Below are 19,173 nucleotides of genomic sequence, written 5' to 3' on the forward strand. Positions count from 1 at the left end.
TTTGGATTAATACTAACCTGGAGAATTCACTCTGTAGTTGAAAAAGTCCGGATCTTCAAAGTCGGCGTTCATAAACGCACAGCAGTAAAGACAGTGATGTCACTGAAAAGCGACAGGTTCTGTATATGCCGTCTCCCCTTTTCTCTGTTAACATTATGGGTAACTCATTCAAGTGGCAAATTAAACGTGAAACACATCATGTATTTAGCAAACAAGAAGATATGTTGTCAGGGTCAGGTCATACATTTGAAAACATATTTTTATTTAAATCAATATAGTCTTCAGTTCGTGTAGGAATATTTTAATATTAGGCTAACCACAGTTGAATTGCAATTACTTTCTATGGGCTGGCTTGCAGTTCACTGTTCTCCCTTACCCGAAGTGGGGCTGCTGTTTCAATGGTGGGCGTGAATTTGTAGGCGCCCGTGTGTCTCTATGGTGTGCAGTAGGAAAGTCTGACACAGAGGCAGGGATGCAGCCAGGCCATATGCGTCTGAGCATCACCACAGTCCACATTTGAGTGCTTGGTTTACAACACGAGGGGCGGCAGGGTGGGCAGGACGTGAAGCGGCAGCTTGGGAATCTGAAGGTTCCCAGTTTGATTCCTGGCTCCTCCTGGCTTACGCTCTAGCTCTGGTCCAGACGGTCAGCTGCACTGACACTCTGACAGACTGCTGGCTAAAAGACTATAGACCAGGATTTCTCAGCCCCTACGACGGCTCAACTTCAGGCAAAATAAACTAAACTACTTCACTACTCACCAAACCAAAGGTCGTTTTGCGTTGTTGAAAGTCTATTCTTCGCAGTGGGAAACCTCTCAGCATCCCACCCACTCTGTAAAATACATTATTTTTGTCATGAAATAAAACGCACCCACCTCGAGCCACCCAGCGGCCGCAGACACAACCCGGAAATAAGCGGCGGTAGAGTTGGATGCGTTTTATTTCATGACAAAAATAATGTATTTTACAGAGTGGGTGGGGTGCTGAGAGGTTTCCCACCGCGGAGAATAGACTTTCAACAACGCAAAACGACCTTTGGTTTGGTGAGTAGTGAAGTAGTTTAGTTTATTTTGACTGAAGTTGAGCCTTCGTAGGGGCTAAGAAATCCTGGTCTAGTCTTTTAGCCAGCAGTCTGTCAGAGCGTCAGTGCAGCTGACGCTCTGGACCAGAGCTAGGCTTACGCAGAAACTCACCTGGCACGCAAGCATAACCAACGGATATTTATTTTCTTCTATTCCATGTAGTTGTTCTTACTGGCCACACATCCTCCAAATCTCCAATTACACACGTTACGTTTTTTTCCGCGCCCTGGGTGGAAGAAAAGTGTATCTGCGCGCATTCTCATTGAAATGCATTGTATATAGGATGACTGGACCGGATCTGGCTAGAACAGTCGTGTGCAGGGACATGCTGGCCATTGGGAAAAGCGGGACAATTCCCGAACGGCCGGTTCATTCCTGGCCGGTCCAGGCCGGCTATTAGGAAAAAATTAAAAATAAAATGTCGGCCTTCGTTCCATTTTGGGGGCTGGGAGGCCAACAAAGTAAATTGTCACTGTGGGGCAGAAACCTTGTATCTCCAAGTTTCAAATGTATAATTTTTTTCGCAAAGCAAAGCCCTGCTTCATCATACAAGGCTGTTGCACAAAAGTAGTGAAAACAGCAGATCTACAAGTGTGAGGCGTTGTGTGCTTGTAGATCGTCTGTTTTCACTAGTTTAAATCATTTTTAAAATGAAAACAAACGGTTTTGGACGTACAAGGTTTCCACCCGGCAACGACGAATTATAACTCATGTACAGTAATTGGCCCACTGGCTTGTCACTTGTCATGATCTGAAATGGCAAATCTTTAAGTAGCAGCAGCGCTATAGAGAGAGATCTCTCTCTATAGCGCGCAATGAGGGCCTCTCCAACTCTTTCCCGGGCTGAATCAGGGGCCCAGCATGTCCCTGGTTCAGTGTGTTAGCGTCAAACTCTCCCTTTGATTGATTGATTGATTATTTTATTAGACAAAAATGGAGAACGGTACAAGTACATTCAATACAATTGAAATGTAGTACAGTACAAGTACAGTTGAACACCCTGACTAAAAGGAACATCCCAAATAAGACCTTTTTTTATGGTATTTTTTTACTTTGGAAGCCCTCTGTATTTAATTCATGAACAAAGTGGTCCTTGAGCAAGACACTTAAGCCCTATAACCAGGGGCGTCACAAGGGGTAGGAAAGTGTGACTGAGTTACTAGGGCCCAAGGTGGAGGGGCCCTAGTAACTTTAGCTATTGAAAAATAGCAGATATACAAGCTCACAGCGCGGCACCGAGTGCCGCGCTGCAAGCTTGTAGATCTGCTATTTTTGAAAAGTCGTAAAAATGTGTGCAAATCTTTGAATATGTATTTTTTAAGCGAACATTTGTAACTCAAACTTTGCTTCCGGGGTAGTCCCTGGAACAAAATATTTTGAGATGGGGGGTCCGTGGCCAAATTCATATCATTTTGGGGGTCCTTCACATGAAAAGGTTTGAGCATCACTGACATGGAAACATGGGTTTCTTGCACACATTTTCACAATTTTTCAAAAATAGCAGATCTGCAAGCTTGCATCGCGGCACTCGTGCCATGCTGTGAGCTTGTATATCTGCTATTTTTCAATAGTTAACATTCATGGGGGGCCCACAGTGAATCCTTGTACCCAGGGCCCAGAATTTGGTGTGACGCCCCTGCCTATAACTGCTCCCAATGAGCAGGTTGCACCTGCATGGGTGCTTCCTCCATCGGTTTGTGAATCTGTGTGTGAATCAGTGAATGTACAGAAAGGTGCTATATAAATGCACCATTTACCATTTACGATGATGGTAAATGGTGTGTCGCTAGAACAAAATCTACAAAGTAACTCCTTGAAAGTTTTCAAATAATTGTAGTGGAGTAAAAAGTACAATATTTGCCTCTGAGATATAGTGGAGTAGAAGTAAAAGTAGCCATGCACCGAAAACTGGAAACACTCCTTTAGAGTAAAAAAATAAATAAAAAAGGAGAAGAAATTACCTTGAAATTGTTGCGACCGTCAGGTCGCACTTACTATCAAAACCTCCACAAACTGTGAGTCAGTCAGTCAGTCAGTCAGTCAGTCCGTCAGTCTGTCTGTCACACCTCACATGTCACTATATTGCCCTGATCATATCTCCGCAACCGTTGCCCCAATCCATGCCAAATTTTGCACACACACTCCTTGCCTGCCAAACTACAACCTCCCAGGTCCCTGGGGGACCCCCAGATGTAAAACATGACCAAATGTGCAAAAATGACCAAATGACCACCCCAACGGGGCTGCTCACGGGGAATTCCCGGGGACCACCGACTCCTGGTGCTCCAGAACGGATGCAAAAGTGGTGGCGCCCCCAGTGGAGGACCCCCTCCACTGCAGCTCACATAAAATGCCGTAACTCGGGCTAGGAGCGTCCGGGAGAGCCGGGGCCGGTACCTATTCGTCCGCCAAGGCAACGCGGAGACCCCACCCCTCACATGGCCCTCTTCTAGCGCCACCATGAGGCCGATTCTTGCAAAACACATTTTTGGACACTGCTCCTACAGATTTTGCCCTAAAATCACACAAATCGGTACACACTATGTCTACACTCATGTCATCAACATGGATCTGTCCCATATAGCGCCACCATCAGGCAGACTTTTTCAAACACATTTTTGGACACTGCTCCTACAGATTTTGCCCTAAAATCACGCAAATCGGTACACAGTATGTCTACACTCATCTCATCAATATGGATGTCCCATATAGCGCCACCATCAGGCCGATTTTTTGAACCACATTTTTGGACACTGCTCCTACACATTTTGCCCTAAAATCACGCTGCGACCTGACGGTCGCTTATCTCCCGATTAGGGAGTCTTACTGGTACTTTCTGTAAGTACTGGGTAAATGTACTACTTTGTTACTTTACATCAGTGGTTCCCAAGCTTTTCAGGTCAAGACCCAAAAGAGAGATTGGACGTTTGCTTGGGACCCAAACTAGTGAAAATAGCCAAGCACACATGTTGCAACATGTTGCTTCGCGCTGTGCTGCGAGCTTGCAGATCGGCTATTCTCACTAATTCTTAATTATTATATATTTTTTATTTATGGAATTTCTTACCTTTATTTGTTAGTTTGTTTTAAGTTGTATAGAATTATTATTATGTTTTAATTATTGTCTCCACCAGGCTGAAAGGCATGGTCGAGAGAGTATGTTTTGCACCCTGTCCGTCCGTCCGTGTGTCCGTCCGTCCTTCCTTCCGTTGACCACTAATCTCCGCCACCGTTGCCACGATGGCACGCACAGTCCCTGCATGGGTGCCAGAGCAGAACCTCTGCACATCTTTGGACAGTACTCCTACAGATTTTGTCCAAAAATCATGCAAATCTGCACACAGTATCTCTATAGTCATTAAACAAAACATTTCTTTTTTTTTTTACATATTCCTTCCTAATTGCTTAAGATTGCTTTCCAAAGTTTGCAGGAGTGCTCTGTTTTGAACAAAATGCCTCAAATCATGAACACAGAGTGTGATTTCCGTGAAGTTTTGACACACATTCCCACTAGGCAGAGGAAGAAATGTTACTTCATATTTTTCAAATCAGCCTCATGGTGACACTATAACACACCAATTTGTGTTTCCTTTTGCTCGGAAGTAGCCTGACACTCAGCCTGAATTGACATTTCGTTTCACTCCATTATTCAGTCTGAACTCACTTCCACCGAAGGCGATTGCAGGGATGGGCGTTGCCAAAAAAAAGGCAGTCTTCAGCGATTGGTTCAGTGTGGCTGGCTAGTGGCTAGCCTGTTGCTTGCTAGTGCTACTTGCTAACCAAAGAAACAGTCAGAATAGGAGCACTACGAACTAGTAATCAAACACAACATAACATGCCTGCTACTGGTGTTTCATAGCGAGATCGATACGATCGCATTTTACCACAATTTACCGCATTTTATCGCGGCGCGATGCGCGGTACGGTACGGCGGCGGCGCTGGTGTACTTGGAAACACACATGAGTTCTGGGAAACCCCCACCCACGCTGATCACAAGACGCTGATTCACGACGCTGATTCGCCGATCGGATTTTCAACCGAGGCAGGCCTCTTCTTATGAGAGCGATGCTAGACCTGAATCGCCAAAACAAAAAATTTAAAGGGGTGTGGCTAGCGATTCAGGGTCTGGAACTAGGCTAGCTCGGAAGAGCACTGCTTCTAGTTTTAAAATAAATAATTTCAAATATATATATTTTTTAAATGTAGGAAGAAAATGGGATTTTTACTTGAGTCGTGACCCAAAAATGGGTCCCCACCCACTGTTTGGGAAACTGCTTTAAGTCACTGTGTGTCGTGCCCATGCAGGTGTGCCGGCTAAGCGTAACGAGCTGTACTACGAGTGCTGCAAGGAGCCCTACCCTGACGTGACGTTCACGGTCACCATGCGGCGCAGGACCCTCTACTACGGCCTCAACCTGCTCATCCCCTGTGTGCTCATCTCTGGCCTGGCTCTGCTGGTCTTCCTGCTGCCCGCAGACTCCGGAGAGAAGATCTCACTGGGTGAGAGATTGATTGATTGATTGATTGAATACTTTATCAGAAGCAGTGTTGGGTATCGTTACTTTTTATAGTAACTTGTTAGGTTAGATCGTTACTGCCCTTAAAAACTAATCCATTACGTTACTACATTACCCACTGAGAAAAGTAACTTGTTAGGTTACTTTTTCCGTTACCGACCATTAAAACCCACCTGCGAGGAAGTTTGGTAAACATAAAATAGAGTGCAGCCTACCAGAGTGTTATGGAGCTGTCAGCCGTGTGCGTGGCTGCATGCAGTTTCAACGTGGATAATGTAATGACGTTGATCTACCGGTATCCTTTCACCAGTAAAAAAAAAGTGTGAATCCTTCCACAGCCTTACTAAAGGGCTTCTCTCAAGCCCTGCCATGTCGCTAGCGACCGTAAATTAATGTAAACAAGACATGTGCACAAATCCTTATGTCGCTAATAGATGACCGCGGGTAACCCTGTGTTACACCAAATTCCGTAACCTGTCGTAAACTGTAGAATAACTACGCAACCACCACAGACTGCAACACATTTCTGGTCGGTCTGGTGTAAAAAGTGGGGCCATCCTTCATGTATGCAAGCCTCCTCAGGCTCCTCTGACAGAGAGAGAAGAGCTCATTCTTTCAGGAAACAGCGCAAATGTGTTAGATGGATTATTTTTCCTTTGTGTCAACAGAAAGAACAGGGAATTAGAGGTCTTAAATGTAACTAACTAACGCCGTTATTTTTGGAAAATGTAACTGGTAACGATCCTACAAAATTGCAAAAGTAACTCGTTAAGTTACTCCGTTACCACCTAACCTAACTGCGCTACGTAACCCAACACTGATCAGAAGTCTGTATAGGAATAGTACAGGACAGTACAGTTCAGAGACAAGGTCTACTAAAAGGATTTAGACCACAAGAAAGCGCAGTACGTGGCTTGTTTGTATTGGGGTCCAGTTGTACTCAATTCATGAAAACATTAAACGACAGACACAATGACAGACAAAACACAGTACCATGCAGAAAAAAACATCATAACACATTCAGAAAAGCAGATAATAATTGATATAAAAGGGTCAGGGGGAGGTAAGGATAGGCTTTCTTTTATCAGTTACGAGTTGCAGCTGCCTCTAAGTGACTTTGCAGAGTGCTTTTAAAGGAGAGTAGGGATTTACACTCCTTTAATGCTGGATTATACACTCAACACTCAGCACACCAGTGGTCATCAATATGTCTGTACGTGGTCAAAATATGTCTGTGGCAAAAAACTTGGTCTTGCCTGTGGCAAATTATAGACTTTATTTTTTACACACCATTCAGTTCAGTTCAGTTCAGTTCGTTTTATTTTTCAGCACTTTTGGACAGTTCAATACAAATGGATTTCAGATATCAGTGCATCTGAACATAGCATAGTATCAAAAGATGATGAATACATATAGAAAAAAAAGTTCAAGGCACAGAGTGATGATAAGGTGTCCATGAAGGTACCAAAAAAGGGGATAGGGAGAAGCATAGTGCTTATCGAGCCCTACCCCTGGCTCAGTCTCATAGCAAAACCATTATAATGTTCTTATTTTGATTACAAGACCCAATTATCGACTGTCAGTCTGCAGGTTTCCATCAGAATATGGACAGCCTTGTCTGATTACGTCGCGAAAAAACACACACATTTGGAGATACGAGGTTTCTGCCCGACAATGACGATATACTGTGTGTGCACACCACATAACCCAAACTGCACATAATTTGGAGCACATATCTTCGAACTGGCAAGGACTGCAGTAGTAGGTACTATGTGTTTTCTAAAATTTTAGTTTTTCTAAGATGCCACATGTTGAATGTATTCCATCATGGGCCTCTTTAGCTGCATCTAAAAATCATAATATTTCAGTTTTTCCACATAATTGTCTTACCAACTGTATGTCTGTCTGTCTGTCTGTCTGTCTGTCTGTCTGTCTGTCTGTCTGCCCCTCCCCCTCTCTCTCTCTCTCTCTAGGTATCACTGTGCTCCTGTCACTGACTGTCTTCATGCTTCTAGTTGCAGAGATCATGCCAGCCACCTCTGACTCTGTTCCCTTAATTGGTGGGTTATCCTCATGTACAGTATGCATGTATCCTGTTATCAGTGTTGTACCCGAACGCGTTCAAAGAACGATCGTTCATGAACACGTTCATATTTTGGGCGAACGTGAACTGAACGTAATTGTTTTCGCTTGATGAACGATATTGTCGAATGCGGTCATTCTGACGCCCGTGAACGACGTTCGTCGTAGCACGCACTGTGTGCCCATTCACTGAGCTGAAGTGTATTCTCTCGGTGGAACACTGTCTTACGGACTAGTATAGCGCTGCCCCTAAGCTCCCGATCCCCCCTCCCCTTTCTACACACAACACTTCAGTTCAGTCTGCACTCTGAGCAGTGAGGGAGAGAGGGAGAAAGTGATAGAGACGGCAGCTCTAAGTGAAGCTGTTAAAACAGGATTTAGATCACTCACTGGAATAATAACTGATCATCATACAGTACATCTTATAATATAGTCTAGCCTACTTCTACCTCTGTTCCTGAAATCCGCGATGTTGTTAGGGTGCTGGGTGCTCCAACTTTCTTGGATCAGATGACAGACTGCACGCACGGTAACACTGCCAGGCATAACGATCGACTCGATCGCCTCATTGAAAATGCGCATTTGACACAGATTTGACCACAGGCAATTAACAGCTCAACATTAATAGCAGCTGTTACAAACGCTTGTTTTCTCTGTCTTGTGCACGTGTGTCAACTGTTAAATCTGTAACCAAGATGTCAAATAATTCCGTGTTATAGTGCAGTGGTTCTCAACCTGTGGGTTGGGACCCCTAGGGGGATCCCCAATTTTATTTTTTGGGGGGTCCCTGACTCCCCAGTTGTTAAGCTTAATGTTAACATTGTTTTCTCACTCAACAATAAACAGATCAACATACAGTATAGGTGTGGCATCTGCACATTTCTAAAGCACATGTTCACAAGCATGTAGATCGGCTATTTTCACAATCAAACAGTGAAACTAATGTAATGCCAACTCCTATAATTCCAAGTGCTTGTCAGGGTGGGGGGTCCCCAGTTCATATGATTATTTTGGGGGTTGCATCCTGAAAAGGTTGAGAACCACTGTAGTAGTGCAGGTAGGGCCTACTCAGTAGATTCTCTCCACCTTATTTTAAATGACTTGTAAGTTCCACTTCTCAAAGGGGCAACTTTATTTGTCAACCTGAATGGCAAGCCTAATATTATTGTGTTCATGTCTTACTTTATTTAATTCATATTTCTTCAAGACGTCGTGTGTAGGCCAGTGTTTTAGACATAGCCTTAGGCCTATTGTATAGATTGCTACACAATAAATGGTAAGGTAAAAAAAAAAGAAAGAAAAAAAAACATAAATAAAAAGAATACATAAATATATATATATATATATTTTTTTTTGAAGAATTATGGTTAAAAAAAGAACGAAAAAGAACTAAGTTAGTTCATTTTGGGGAACCATGAACTTTAGTTCAAAATATAGAATCATGAACTAGAAATGAACTAGTTCCTTTTAGAAGTTCTGAACTTGAACTTGAACTAGTTCGTTTTTAAAGTGAACTTTCCCAACACTGCCTGTTATGTAATATGTGTGCGTGTCCATACGTACCGTCTTAAAGAAATCATCCAATGTTATTATTTAGTCACAAGCTCGTGTTAATACTTTCCATTGGTTAAATGTTTATAAAACCCACGGGCAGACTTTGACCAATTTCAAATTCACTTTAAAAATAGAGGATCTACAAGCTTGCTTGTTGATCGTCTATTTTTGCTACTTTTGTGTGATACTGTAGTATGACGAAGTAGCATCATTTACAAAAACATAAAAAAAGTTAGTCATGTCATCAACATGGATCTGTCCCCTTTCCCATATTCCCTCCTGATTGGCTATACCATTCCCTTCTAAAGTTTGTGTATGCGACCTGATGGTCGCTTATCTCCCGATTAGCGAGTCTTACTGTATAGACAAGGTTTCTCCCCGACAGCAACAATATGACAAAACTCCCAAGACCCTTGAGATTCCTAGACAAAATCATTAAACAAATGACATTTAACATTTGATTAAGAACAATTTACTAGCTACAACGAGCAACATTTAGACAGATGCAGTAAGAGCCATTATGAAAGCCATTCAATCTGCATATAGGGTAATGCAGTTTTCACCGACTTGTTTTCTGTCTCTCTCAGGAATCATATCGTCGTTGTCGGGTGGAAACCTTGTATGTCCAAAACCGTTTGGTTTGTATTTATCATTTAAAAAAATGTAACTAGTGAAAGCAGCCGATCTACAAGCACACAACGCCTCGCACCGCGAGGCGTTGTGTGCTTGCAGATCTGCTGTTTTCACTCCTTTAGTGCGACGGCCTTGGATGATGAAGCAGGGCTTTGCTTTGGAAAAAAATGTACGAATTTGAAACTTGGATACGAGGTTTCTGCCCGACAGTAACGATATCATGCCTAATAATGCCTTACATCAAACCTAGAAGAAAGCTGTCAGTACAGTGGTCTCGATTCCCCCAAATGGCATAGGGAGCAAATTGTGAGGCTTGAACTAAAACTGTCAACAGCATTAATTTAGTAGGTCCTGAAACGTCGAGACTCCCCGCAGGGAAAGGAAGAGAGCAACAGATGAGGAAAGAATGAATGAGGGATGGATGGTTGGAACCAGGGACAGAGAGAAAGAGAAAGTGATGAACAGCTATCTATGGGCTAGTCTAGTCTGACAAGATGCTGGGTGAGATACTGTAAAGCATTGATTCTCAACCTTTTCAGGCCGTGACCCCCAAAATAATCATATTTTACAAGCACCAAGAGTTGAGGCATTGCATTTTATATACTGTAACACGCGGTTCTATTGTGAAAATAGCAGATCTACATGCTGCGAGGCATTGTGAGCATGTCGATCGGCTATTTTCACAATTTCTCCCTCAAATATTTGACAATTTAGCCAATGTTTAAGGCGAGACACTACAGGTGAATAGGGTAAAAAAAAAAAACGAATAGCTACCACAATGAAACTTTTCCAGTTGATTATACTTACATCAAGACTAAGAATTTTTGAATTACACATTTTCTGAAATTATATGTTTAGATATACAAATTATATGCGCTAAAATGCCCAATTTGCATACTTTTAAGGTACATAAATCTGAAGATTGGATTGGATAATGCCAGGTTCAAAAATATTGTTTCCTTTTCTTGACACATTAGAGACAAAATAAATTACAGAGGGGATTTTAGATATCTCTTTTTATCACTCCATAATTCATAAAATAGTGTCAACAGGCATAAGAAAATGCCATGTTTTTAGGAATAAAATGTGATGTAAATTAGGCTATGAATGAAACTCTTCAGTAAGAATCTTCAGGATATAGATGAGAATAAAACTGGAAGGTGTAGTGTATGTGGGTGCAACTGAAGTGGAGATTTATGTACCTAAGTATGAGGAAAAACACATTTTGAGAAAACAGCCTTTAAAGATCAGACACACCCCCATTCTATACAAACCAATTGTAACTTCAAACTCCATTTTATTCATGTTAGAGTCACCCAAAGGTTGAGAACCACTGCTGTAAAGCATGAAATACAGTATAAATATAAAACACATCACGTTACAGCTATAGCTGTAAAGGGAAACTCTCACTTGAAGCAGAGTGTGATTTACCACATTTCTCAAGTCACAGGCTGACTTAACAGATTGTGTTCATTTAATTAAATTAGTTTAATTTAGATAAGATCTGTTCATTCATGGACAAAACGCAGTGATAATATGGTAAGGATGTTGACTGGAGGGGGCCTTTGTGTCTGTGTTGCATGTACAGAGTGGTACTAACTCAGTCAGTGCATTTCCACTGGAACAACGACGCATGTATTTTTAAAGTGCTGGATCGACCTGTTCTAACCACCATGAAGTCAGTGCTGTGATGTGCTCCTAATTTTAGCCATTATCACGAAGTCTGATCTAAGCATAGTCCGTTTTATTTTTAAACAGCACTCTCTATTGGCGCAGATTAATGACCATTATGAAGGAGATGAGCGTTGGAATCCACGTGGCAGTGGATAAAAAGGTTGCTCTTATTTTTTATTCATCAGACACTCAGAAATTCTTGCTAATGTTGAATTACAGAGGCCATTTATTTTATACACACACCGATCAGCGTGTGTGTGCTCAAACTTTTTGTGCATTTTGCCAAGCACATCAAGCACTGAATATGTTTCTAATCACAGAGAGAGAACCCACTGGAAACACAGAGACACAGAGCAAGAACCCAACACCTGCGCTTGCTTGCTTGCGTGCATGCAGACTTAGACAGAGAGCGACCTCTCTTACATTTGCACATGTGTATGTGCATGTGCACAGAACAGACATGCAACATTGATTCAGTTAAAGCCTACATAACATGACAACATACCACCATGACAACACCATGAGAGAGAGAGAGAGAGAGAGAGAGAGAGAGAGAGAGAGAGACAATCACAGTTTGATGTTAGTGCATCAAATGTCTAATTATTATTATTGGAGCATGCCTGCTTACTGTTATGTGAAGATAGGCAAATAGCATTGAAGATAAACGAGCAGGGCACAAGATTCAATTCTGCGTTGTGAGCATTTTCACAATAGAACCGTGTTATACAAAATGTAATGCCTCAACTCTTAGTGCTCGTCAATGTGGGGGAGGTCCCCAGTTAAAATATGATTATTTTGGGGGGTCGCGGCCTGAAAAGGTTGAGAACCACTGACACAGAGGAAGTTGCCAGAGATAGGATGTCCCATGTTGACCACTCTTGTGCTTAGCTTCTGCGGGACAGGTGCATGACAACTTTGGTTAAGTGAATGGAGTACAATTTGAGGAGTGGTTAGTTACACTTATCAGTGTGAACTATGAATGCAGCCATAGGAAGGCTATATAGCCCAATCAACCACACCTCATTTTGTATTATGTAAAACATTTTCATAATGTTCACATCTTAAGCGAGTTCTGTTCTGCTAGTCTGATTTCTTTGCTGCAATTCTTCCCAGCTTATGGTTCTCGTTCAGTGTCCTGTAGCTTCACTTGACTAGCGCGACAGTGGATTTAACCCATTTAGGTCTAGAATTATTGAATGCTTTAACCAGTGAAAAATAGCAGATATACAAGCTCACAGCGCGGCACCGAGTGCCGCGCTGCGAGCTTGTAGATCTGCTATTTTTGAAAAAGTCGTGAAAATGTGTGCAAATCAAAGCGAACGTTTGTAACTCAAATTTTGCTCCTGGGTGGTCCCTGGAACTAAATATTTTGAGATGCGGGTCCGTGGCCAAATGCATAGCATTTTGGGGGTCCTTCAGATGAAAAAGTTTGAGAACCACTGACATAGTAGTCTCTCAAGAACAGACTAACTGAGCTCCAGTTGAGTGAAAAGGACCTTTTCTTTGACGATGGCTGGCCAGATTGCTGATATAGAAACATAGGTTTTTCAAAAAACCTTAGAAGGATTCAAAAGACACTTATAGAATCGGGTCAAAATTCTAATTTTCACGATTTAAAAAAAATAGCAGATCTACGTGAGCTTGTATATCTGCTATTTTTCAATAGTTAAAGCATAAAATAATGATACACAATACTGTGTACCCATTCTGAATGGATTTAAACGGGAAGCACTTGAGGTCATCACACTACAGTTATGCACAGGATGTAATGTAATCAAGCACAGTGTGACCATTGTGGTATAAACTAGAAGTTAGTGGATTACAGTTTAATGAAGTCACATTAAATTAGGATGTTTCCCAACTGTCTTTGGCATAAGTGAACTTTGATACTGATGGTGTTCTGTTTTTGGTGTATTTAGTTGTCTGTTCCGTCCCTAGTACCATAAGAGATTTGGGAGCCTTACTCTTTCAGCCTACTGTATGCATGTTTGAATGCCTGTGATTCTTTTTTTTTTTTTTTTGTACTTTGTTTTTATTCGGTTTAGGCAACTTGTACAGAATTATCAAAACATATTTTCTGTTTGAACTATATATAAACAGTTTTTTTCTCTTTTTTTTCTTACACAATTTCTTCAGCTGTATATTGAACTTATATGAAGAAAAGAAATCCATGTAACTAGACAGTAAAAACAAAACAGTCAGACAAAAAAAGCACAGGTCCAGAAGCATATAACAATTTACACAAGATTATATAAAGTCAGGCAGGGTGACAAACAGTACAGTAGAGCATTGGGCAGTACAGTAGAATATTATGTGCACATATAACCGGGCAGTACAGTAGAATATTATGTGCACATATAACCGGGAGGAGGAGCTTATGTGGGAATGCAACGGAGGGCCTGGGGAAGTATAACAAGACAATATTATGTCCATTATTTAGATGTGGGGGAACAAGAATGGTTTATTAAAATTGTATATTATGTATTAAAATTGGTACGGCCGGAATCCATCTTTTAATAAACAAATCCGATTGGAGTCTTAAAGCGTAAGTTCCACCCGATACATTTCACATACTTTAACAACCCACATGTTGTATGTTGGTGGATCTGGTTTCAACCATCTAAGTGTAGGCTAATACATTTTATCCTGTGATTCATTTTATGACTCTCCTTCCTCCCTACAGTCTTTCTCCCCTAGGTCCCTTCTCAACCATGAAAACTATCTTTTTTGTTAGCTACATTCTCGCTCTGATTTCTACTAGCTCAGCTAGTGTTGTGTTGTGATGTGATGCGATGCGATGCGTTGAGTTGGTAGATTAGATTATCTTTTTTGGGCTATGTTTTGGAAGACCAATTCGCTTTCCTTTCTTATAAGAGAGGTGGAATCAATCTATTTTTGCAATTATAGTTTAAACATATTTACTTAATCTACCAAGTACAAGCTGTAAATTAAAAAATCCTAATGGGCAATTTGAATAAGGGTGAAAGTGGTACTTAAAGTAGTTCACCCCCAAAATGAGTTCAATAATATTTTTAGTTTTTTGTCGCATTCCTAAGACAAAAAATTGATTATAGTAAACTTACGCTGACGGTTTCCCCATCCAGTGCCATGCATCCGGATCCCCATTCGGAATCAATGGGGGTAAATTTACTATAATCACATTTTTGTCTTAGGAATGTGACAAATACAAAAAAATATTATTGAACTCAAGTCTCCATGGCATGAGTAATCAATAGGAAAAAAAAGTCATTTTGGGGGTGAACTACTCCTTTAACACATACTGTAACATGCAATATATCCACTGTTGATAATAAAATAAAACTGAGTATATTACCCTTACCCTGTTCTCATTGAATTGTGTAAACGTGGAGTTATATTGATCCTGGCTGCCTGTGTCTTTGCAGCCCAGTACTTTGCCAGCACCATGATGATTGTTGGAATGTCAGTCGTAGTGACTGTTATCGTGCTGCAGTTTCACCATCATGACCCTCAGGGAGGCAAGATGCCAAGATGGGTGAGTAGCAGACTTGGCAGCTTTTTGGTTCTTACTTTCATACTCTGAGAAACGTCCCACCCCCTGACAGCAAGAGCCACTGACCAAGTGACCAACCCGTCCACGTCCTAGACGCGTCCACGGTCAAAGACGTGGATGGGGACGCGCAGACGCAGACGCGGGGCGCCTCCAAGACATGGACGAGACGCAGGCGGGGGGAGCCCGTCCACATCCATGGACGTGACCACGATAAAAGACGCAGACGCGGGACGCCTCACTGCGGTAGTAGCCGCGGGGTTACTGAGGTTGTGTCGGCAGCAGGCGGGGGGAGCCCGTCCACATCCATGGACGCGACTACGGGCAAAGACGCAGACGCGGGGCGCCTCACTGCGGTTGTAGACGCGGGGTTACTGCGGTTGCGTCGGCAGGTTAGATACTCAGTAGCGTTACTGAGGTTAGGTTTAGAGTTTGGGTTAGGGTTAGGTGGTCGTTAGAATCCACGTTGTCAAGAAGTGGTCCGCGTCCACGTCTTTGACCGTGGACGCGTCCTAGGACGTGGACGGGATGGTCAGCGGCTGTCTCTCCCCCCTGATTATGAAGTAAGAACAAAATGACTACCATGTGAACACGGTCAATCTCACTAACAGCCAGGAAACTGCTTGATTCCCCAACAATTTTTTTTTAAATACCCAGCTATCCTCAAAATCAGGGACATGCTGGGCCCCTGATTCAGCCCGGGAAAAAGAGTTGGAGAGGCCCTCATTGCGCGCTATAGAGAGAGAGAGAGATCTCTCTATAGCGCTGCTGCTACTCAAAGAATTGCCATTTCAGATCATGACAAGTGACAAGCCAGTGGGCCAATTACATGAGTTATATTTCGTTGTTGTCGGGTGGAAACCTCGTATGTCCAAAAACAGTTTGTTTTGTATTTATCATTTTAAAAATGATTTAAACTAGTGAAAACAGCCGATCTACAAGCACACAACGCCTCGCACCGCGAGGCGTTGTGTGCTTGTAGATCTGCTGTTTTCACTACTTTTGTGCGACGGCCTTGTATGATGAAGCAGGGCTTTGCTTTGTGAAAAAATTAACAAATTTGAAACTTGGAAATACAAGGTTTCTGCCCGACAGTGACGATTTACTTTGTTGGCCGCCCAGCCCCCAAAATGGAACGAAGGCCGTCATTTTATTTTTTAATTTTTTCCTAATGGCCAGCCTGGACCGGCCGGGAATGAACCGGCCGTTCGGGTGTTGTCCCGCTTTTCCCAATGGCCAGCACGTCCCTGCTCAAAATATAATTGCAATCAAGAGATGCAATCAAAGCACTCCCTCAGTGAGCTCCACGGAAGGAGCTCCGTGTCTTCAGCGGGTCTACCTTTTTATATCTATGCTGTTTCCAAACTGCTAATAGATAATCAATCAATCAATTTAATCTGGGACCTGTCACAAATTATAATCATGGGCATCATCATTGTTATCAACCGTAACAATAGAGCTTTGTACGTTTTACTTTTGCAAGTACAGAAATCCAAAAAATACTAATAGTCTAGTAGGAAAGGGGGGTCCACGCACATAGGGTGATTTTTTTCCGCCACCTGTTTTTTCTTAATCCTTAAAGGGTATGTTTTAAGATTCTGCCAGGTACCAGGCTGAAATATGCTCCCAAGGGGTTCATTTTTAATGATTTCTTGCACCTACCCATTCACTTACTGTACAGGAAAAAAAGACCCCCTCCAAAAATCTTTAAGTAGCATGTGAGGGGTCTAACTAGGGGTTTTTCATGATTCTGAATTCATTGCAAGCATTTGTTTAGCACGAAAAAAAAAAAACATTCCTTGGGCTAAAACAGCCCCACAAAACTATGGGTTTGTGGTGAAAAGCAATGAGTCATCACTTTTCACAGTTTTGTGGGATCCATTCTTAGCCCAAGGAATGTTTTTCGTGCAAAAACATGCTTGCCATGGATTCAGAATCAAGAAAAAACCCTAGTTAGACCCCTCACATGCTACTTTAAGAAGAGTTTTTCTTTTTCCTACTAGACTATAAAGGATACATGCACGCCACTCCGCTAATGCTCTTTCTCTGCCCTCAGGTGCGAGTGATCCTCCTGAACTGGTGTGCCTGGTTCCTCCGCATGAAACAGCCCGGCGACGAGCGCAAGCGGTCCGGATACAAGTACCAGCACGCCCCGCAGCACCACTCCAGCGCCGGCTCCATCGAAATGGGAACCTTGCCCAGCATCAACGTACCCGTCTCCCAGCCCGTGCCCGGCCCGCCCTGCCCCACGGGCACCTCCAACGGCTCCATGAGCCTCTACTTCGGCGGCTACCACCCCATGGAGAGCCCGCGCTACCCTCCCTCCAGCGACTCCGGCGTGGCTCTCGGGGGACGCGCAGGCGGCTACAGCTCCCCCTGCGACGAGGCGGAGCCGGCCGGAGGAGGCGGGGGAGGAGGGGGGGCCGGAGGAGGCCTTGGCATGGGCGTCGGAGCCGCGGTGGGCATCGGCGGCGTCCCCCCGCCCGAGATCCAGCGGATCCTGGAGGAGGTGTCGTACATCGCCCAGCGCTTCCGGGACCAGGACGAGGCCCAGGCAATCTGCAGCGAGTGGAAGTTTGCGGCGGCGGTGGTGGACCGGCTGTGCCTGGTGGCGTTCTCTCTCTTCTCCATCGTCTGCACCTTCACCATCCTCATGTCAGCGCCCAACTTCATAGAGGCCGTGTCCAAGGATTTCACATAGCTGGACGCAGCGTCGCAAGAGGGGGAGGGAGGCGCAGGGACGAAATAAATACGAAAAGGTTTGAGGGAGATCAAGACAAACACAAGTAAAAAGAGTGGAAAACTGAGAAGAGACTTGCTGCTAGTTGAGACGGCATGGAAAGGTGGTTCCCAACCTTGGGCCCAGCCCATAGAGGGCTTAATGGGTCTCACAATTATTGGTACAAACTAATTAAAATTCGGTTTATCCATTTAAAATGTAATTTATTCAGAAATATTGTATTTCTCTGTCTAGTATAATTTGTATAATTTCTTGCCTCGTGAACAAAACAAATGATGGAGAGTCAATTTAAGAGTGGGTGAGCTCTAGTGTGCTGAAGCAGGGGTCTTCAACGTTTTCAGGCCAAGGACCCCTTAGTTGAGAGAGAGATGAAGCAGGGACCCCCACAACCCGATCATAGATTCCATATAGTTTCATTGTTTGACAGCACGATCATCAGTGTATTTTGGATTCATGTTAATGTGGGTTTTAAGATATTTAACCACTTGAACCGTCAATACTTAATAAACTTAAGAAACTTTTCACAGTACTTAGTCTGCTCTTTTCCGCTTCCAAAGCTCTTTGCCAAAAATAGCAGATCTACAAGCTCACAACGCCTCGCGCTAAAGTTCTCAGAACATGGATGCTAGGGTTCAAGTGATTAAAACAAGTTTCTATCACACAGAGATTTGGAGGACCCCCTGAGGTAACTCTGGGGACCGGGGACCCCCTAGGGGTCCCGGACCCCCTGTTGAAGACCCCTGCGGTAAAGTTTAAAAAAAGGATTGGGAATCACTTCACAATAGAAACAATTCATGGAAAGAAGGGAGGAGGCCATGGAGGGAAAATGGAAAATAAAGCAGGAATTTAAAGTTTGATTAATAAAAAGGACAAGTGGGACACATTGCAGTTGCATTATTGAAAATAGTGTTCATATCATGTTCTTTTGTCCATCCTATTCATACTAGGGCATTAGCGACTTGTGATTTTTGCAAGTCGACTTGACTCAGTAAAAAGTTGAGTTGAGGTCGACTTTATTGTTTGATGATGTCATCAAATCATACAAGACCCCCCAATTATTTTGGGGGGTCTCCAGATGATTAACTTAATGTGAAACATTGTTTTATCACTCAACTGTAAACAAACCAACATAAAGTGCAAGTGTATAGAGGGTATCTTCACATAAAGTGCCAATTTAAGGACTTTTTAATACCTCTAAAATGGCAAATTAAACATTGTCCAAATTGTCAAATATTAGAGGCAGAAATCGAGAAAATAGCCGATCTACATGCTCACAACGAGCATGTAGATCTGCTATTTTCACAATAGAAAGTATTATTTCTTTTTTTTTTTCAACTTCGACTTGCTCTGGTGGGAGTC

At 42.9% G+C, this 19,173-nt stretch overlaps 1 protein-coding gene across 1 annotated transcript in view; it reads left to right on the top strand.

Moving 5' to 3' along the window:
- LOC308302012 (neuronal acetylcholine receptor subunit alpha-7-like) overlaps nt 1-17,775 on the top strand; it is a gene marked incomplete at both ends in the record, with an annotated part of 88,568 nt that extends 70,793 nt beyond the window's left edge. Inside the window, 4 exons of the mRNA XM_080746167.1 lie at nt 5,391-5,585; nt 7,576-7,662; nt 14,950-15,059; nt 17,131-17,775. Of these exons, the coding sequence (XP_080602293.1) occupies nt 5,391-5,585; nt 7,576-7,662; nt 14,950-15,059; nt 17,131-17,775 (1,037 nt within the window). The remainder of the gene's footprint in view (nt 1-5,390; nt 5,586-7,575; nt 7,663-14,949; nt 15,060-17,130) is intronic.
- Between the last annotated feature and the right edge of the window lie 1,398 nt (nt 17,776-19,173).

This window comes from Nannobrachium achirus (assembly GCF_963921795.1).
Source record: "Nannobrachium achirus genome assembly, chromosome: 17".
Classification (NCBI taxonomy): Eukaryota; Metazoa; Chordata; class Actinopteri; order Myctophiformes; family Myctophidae; genus Nannobrachium; species Nannobrachium achirus.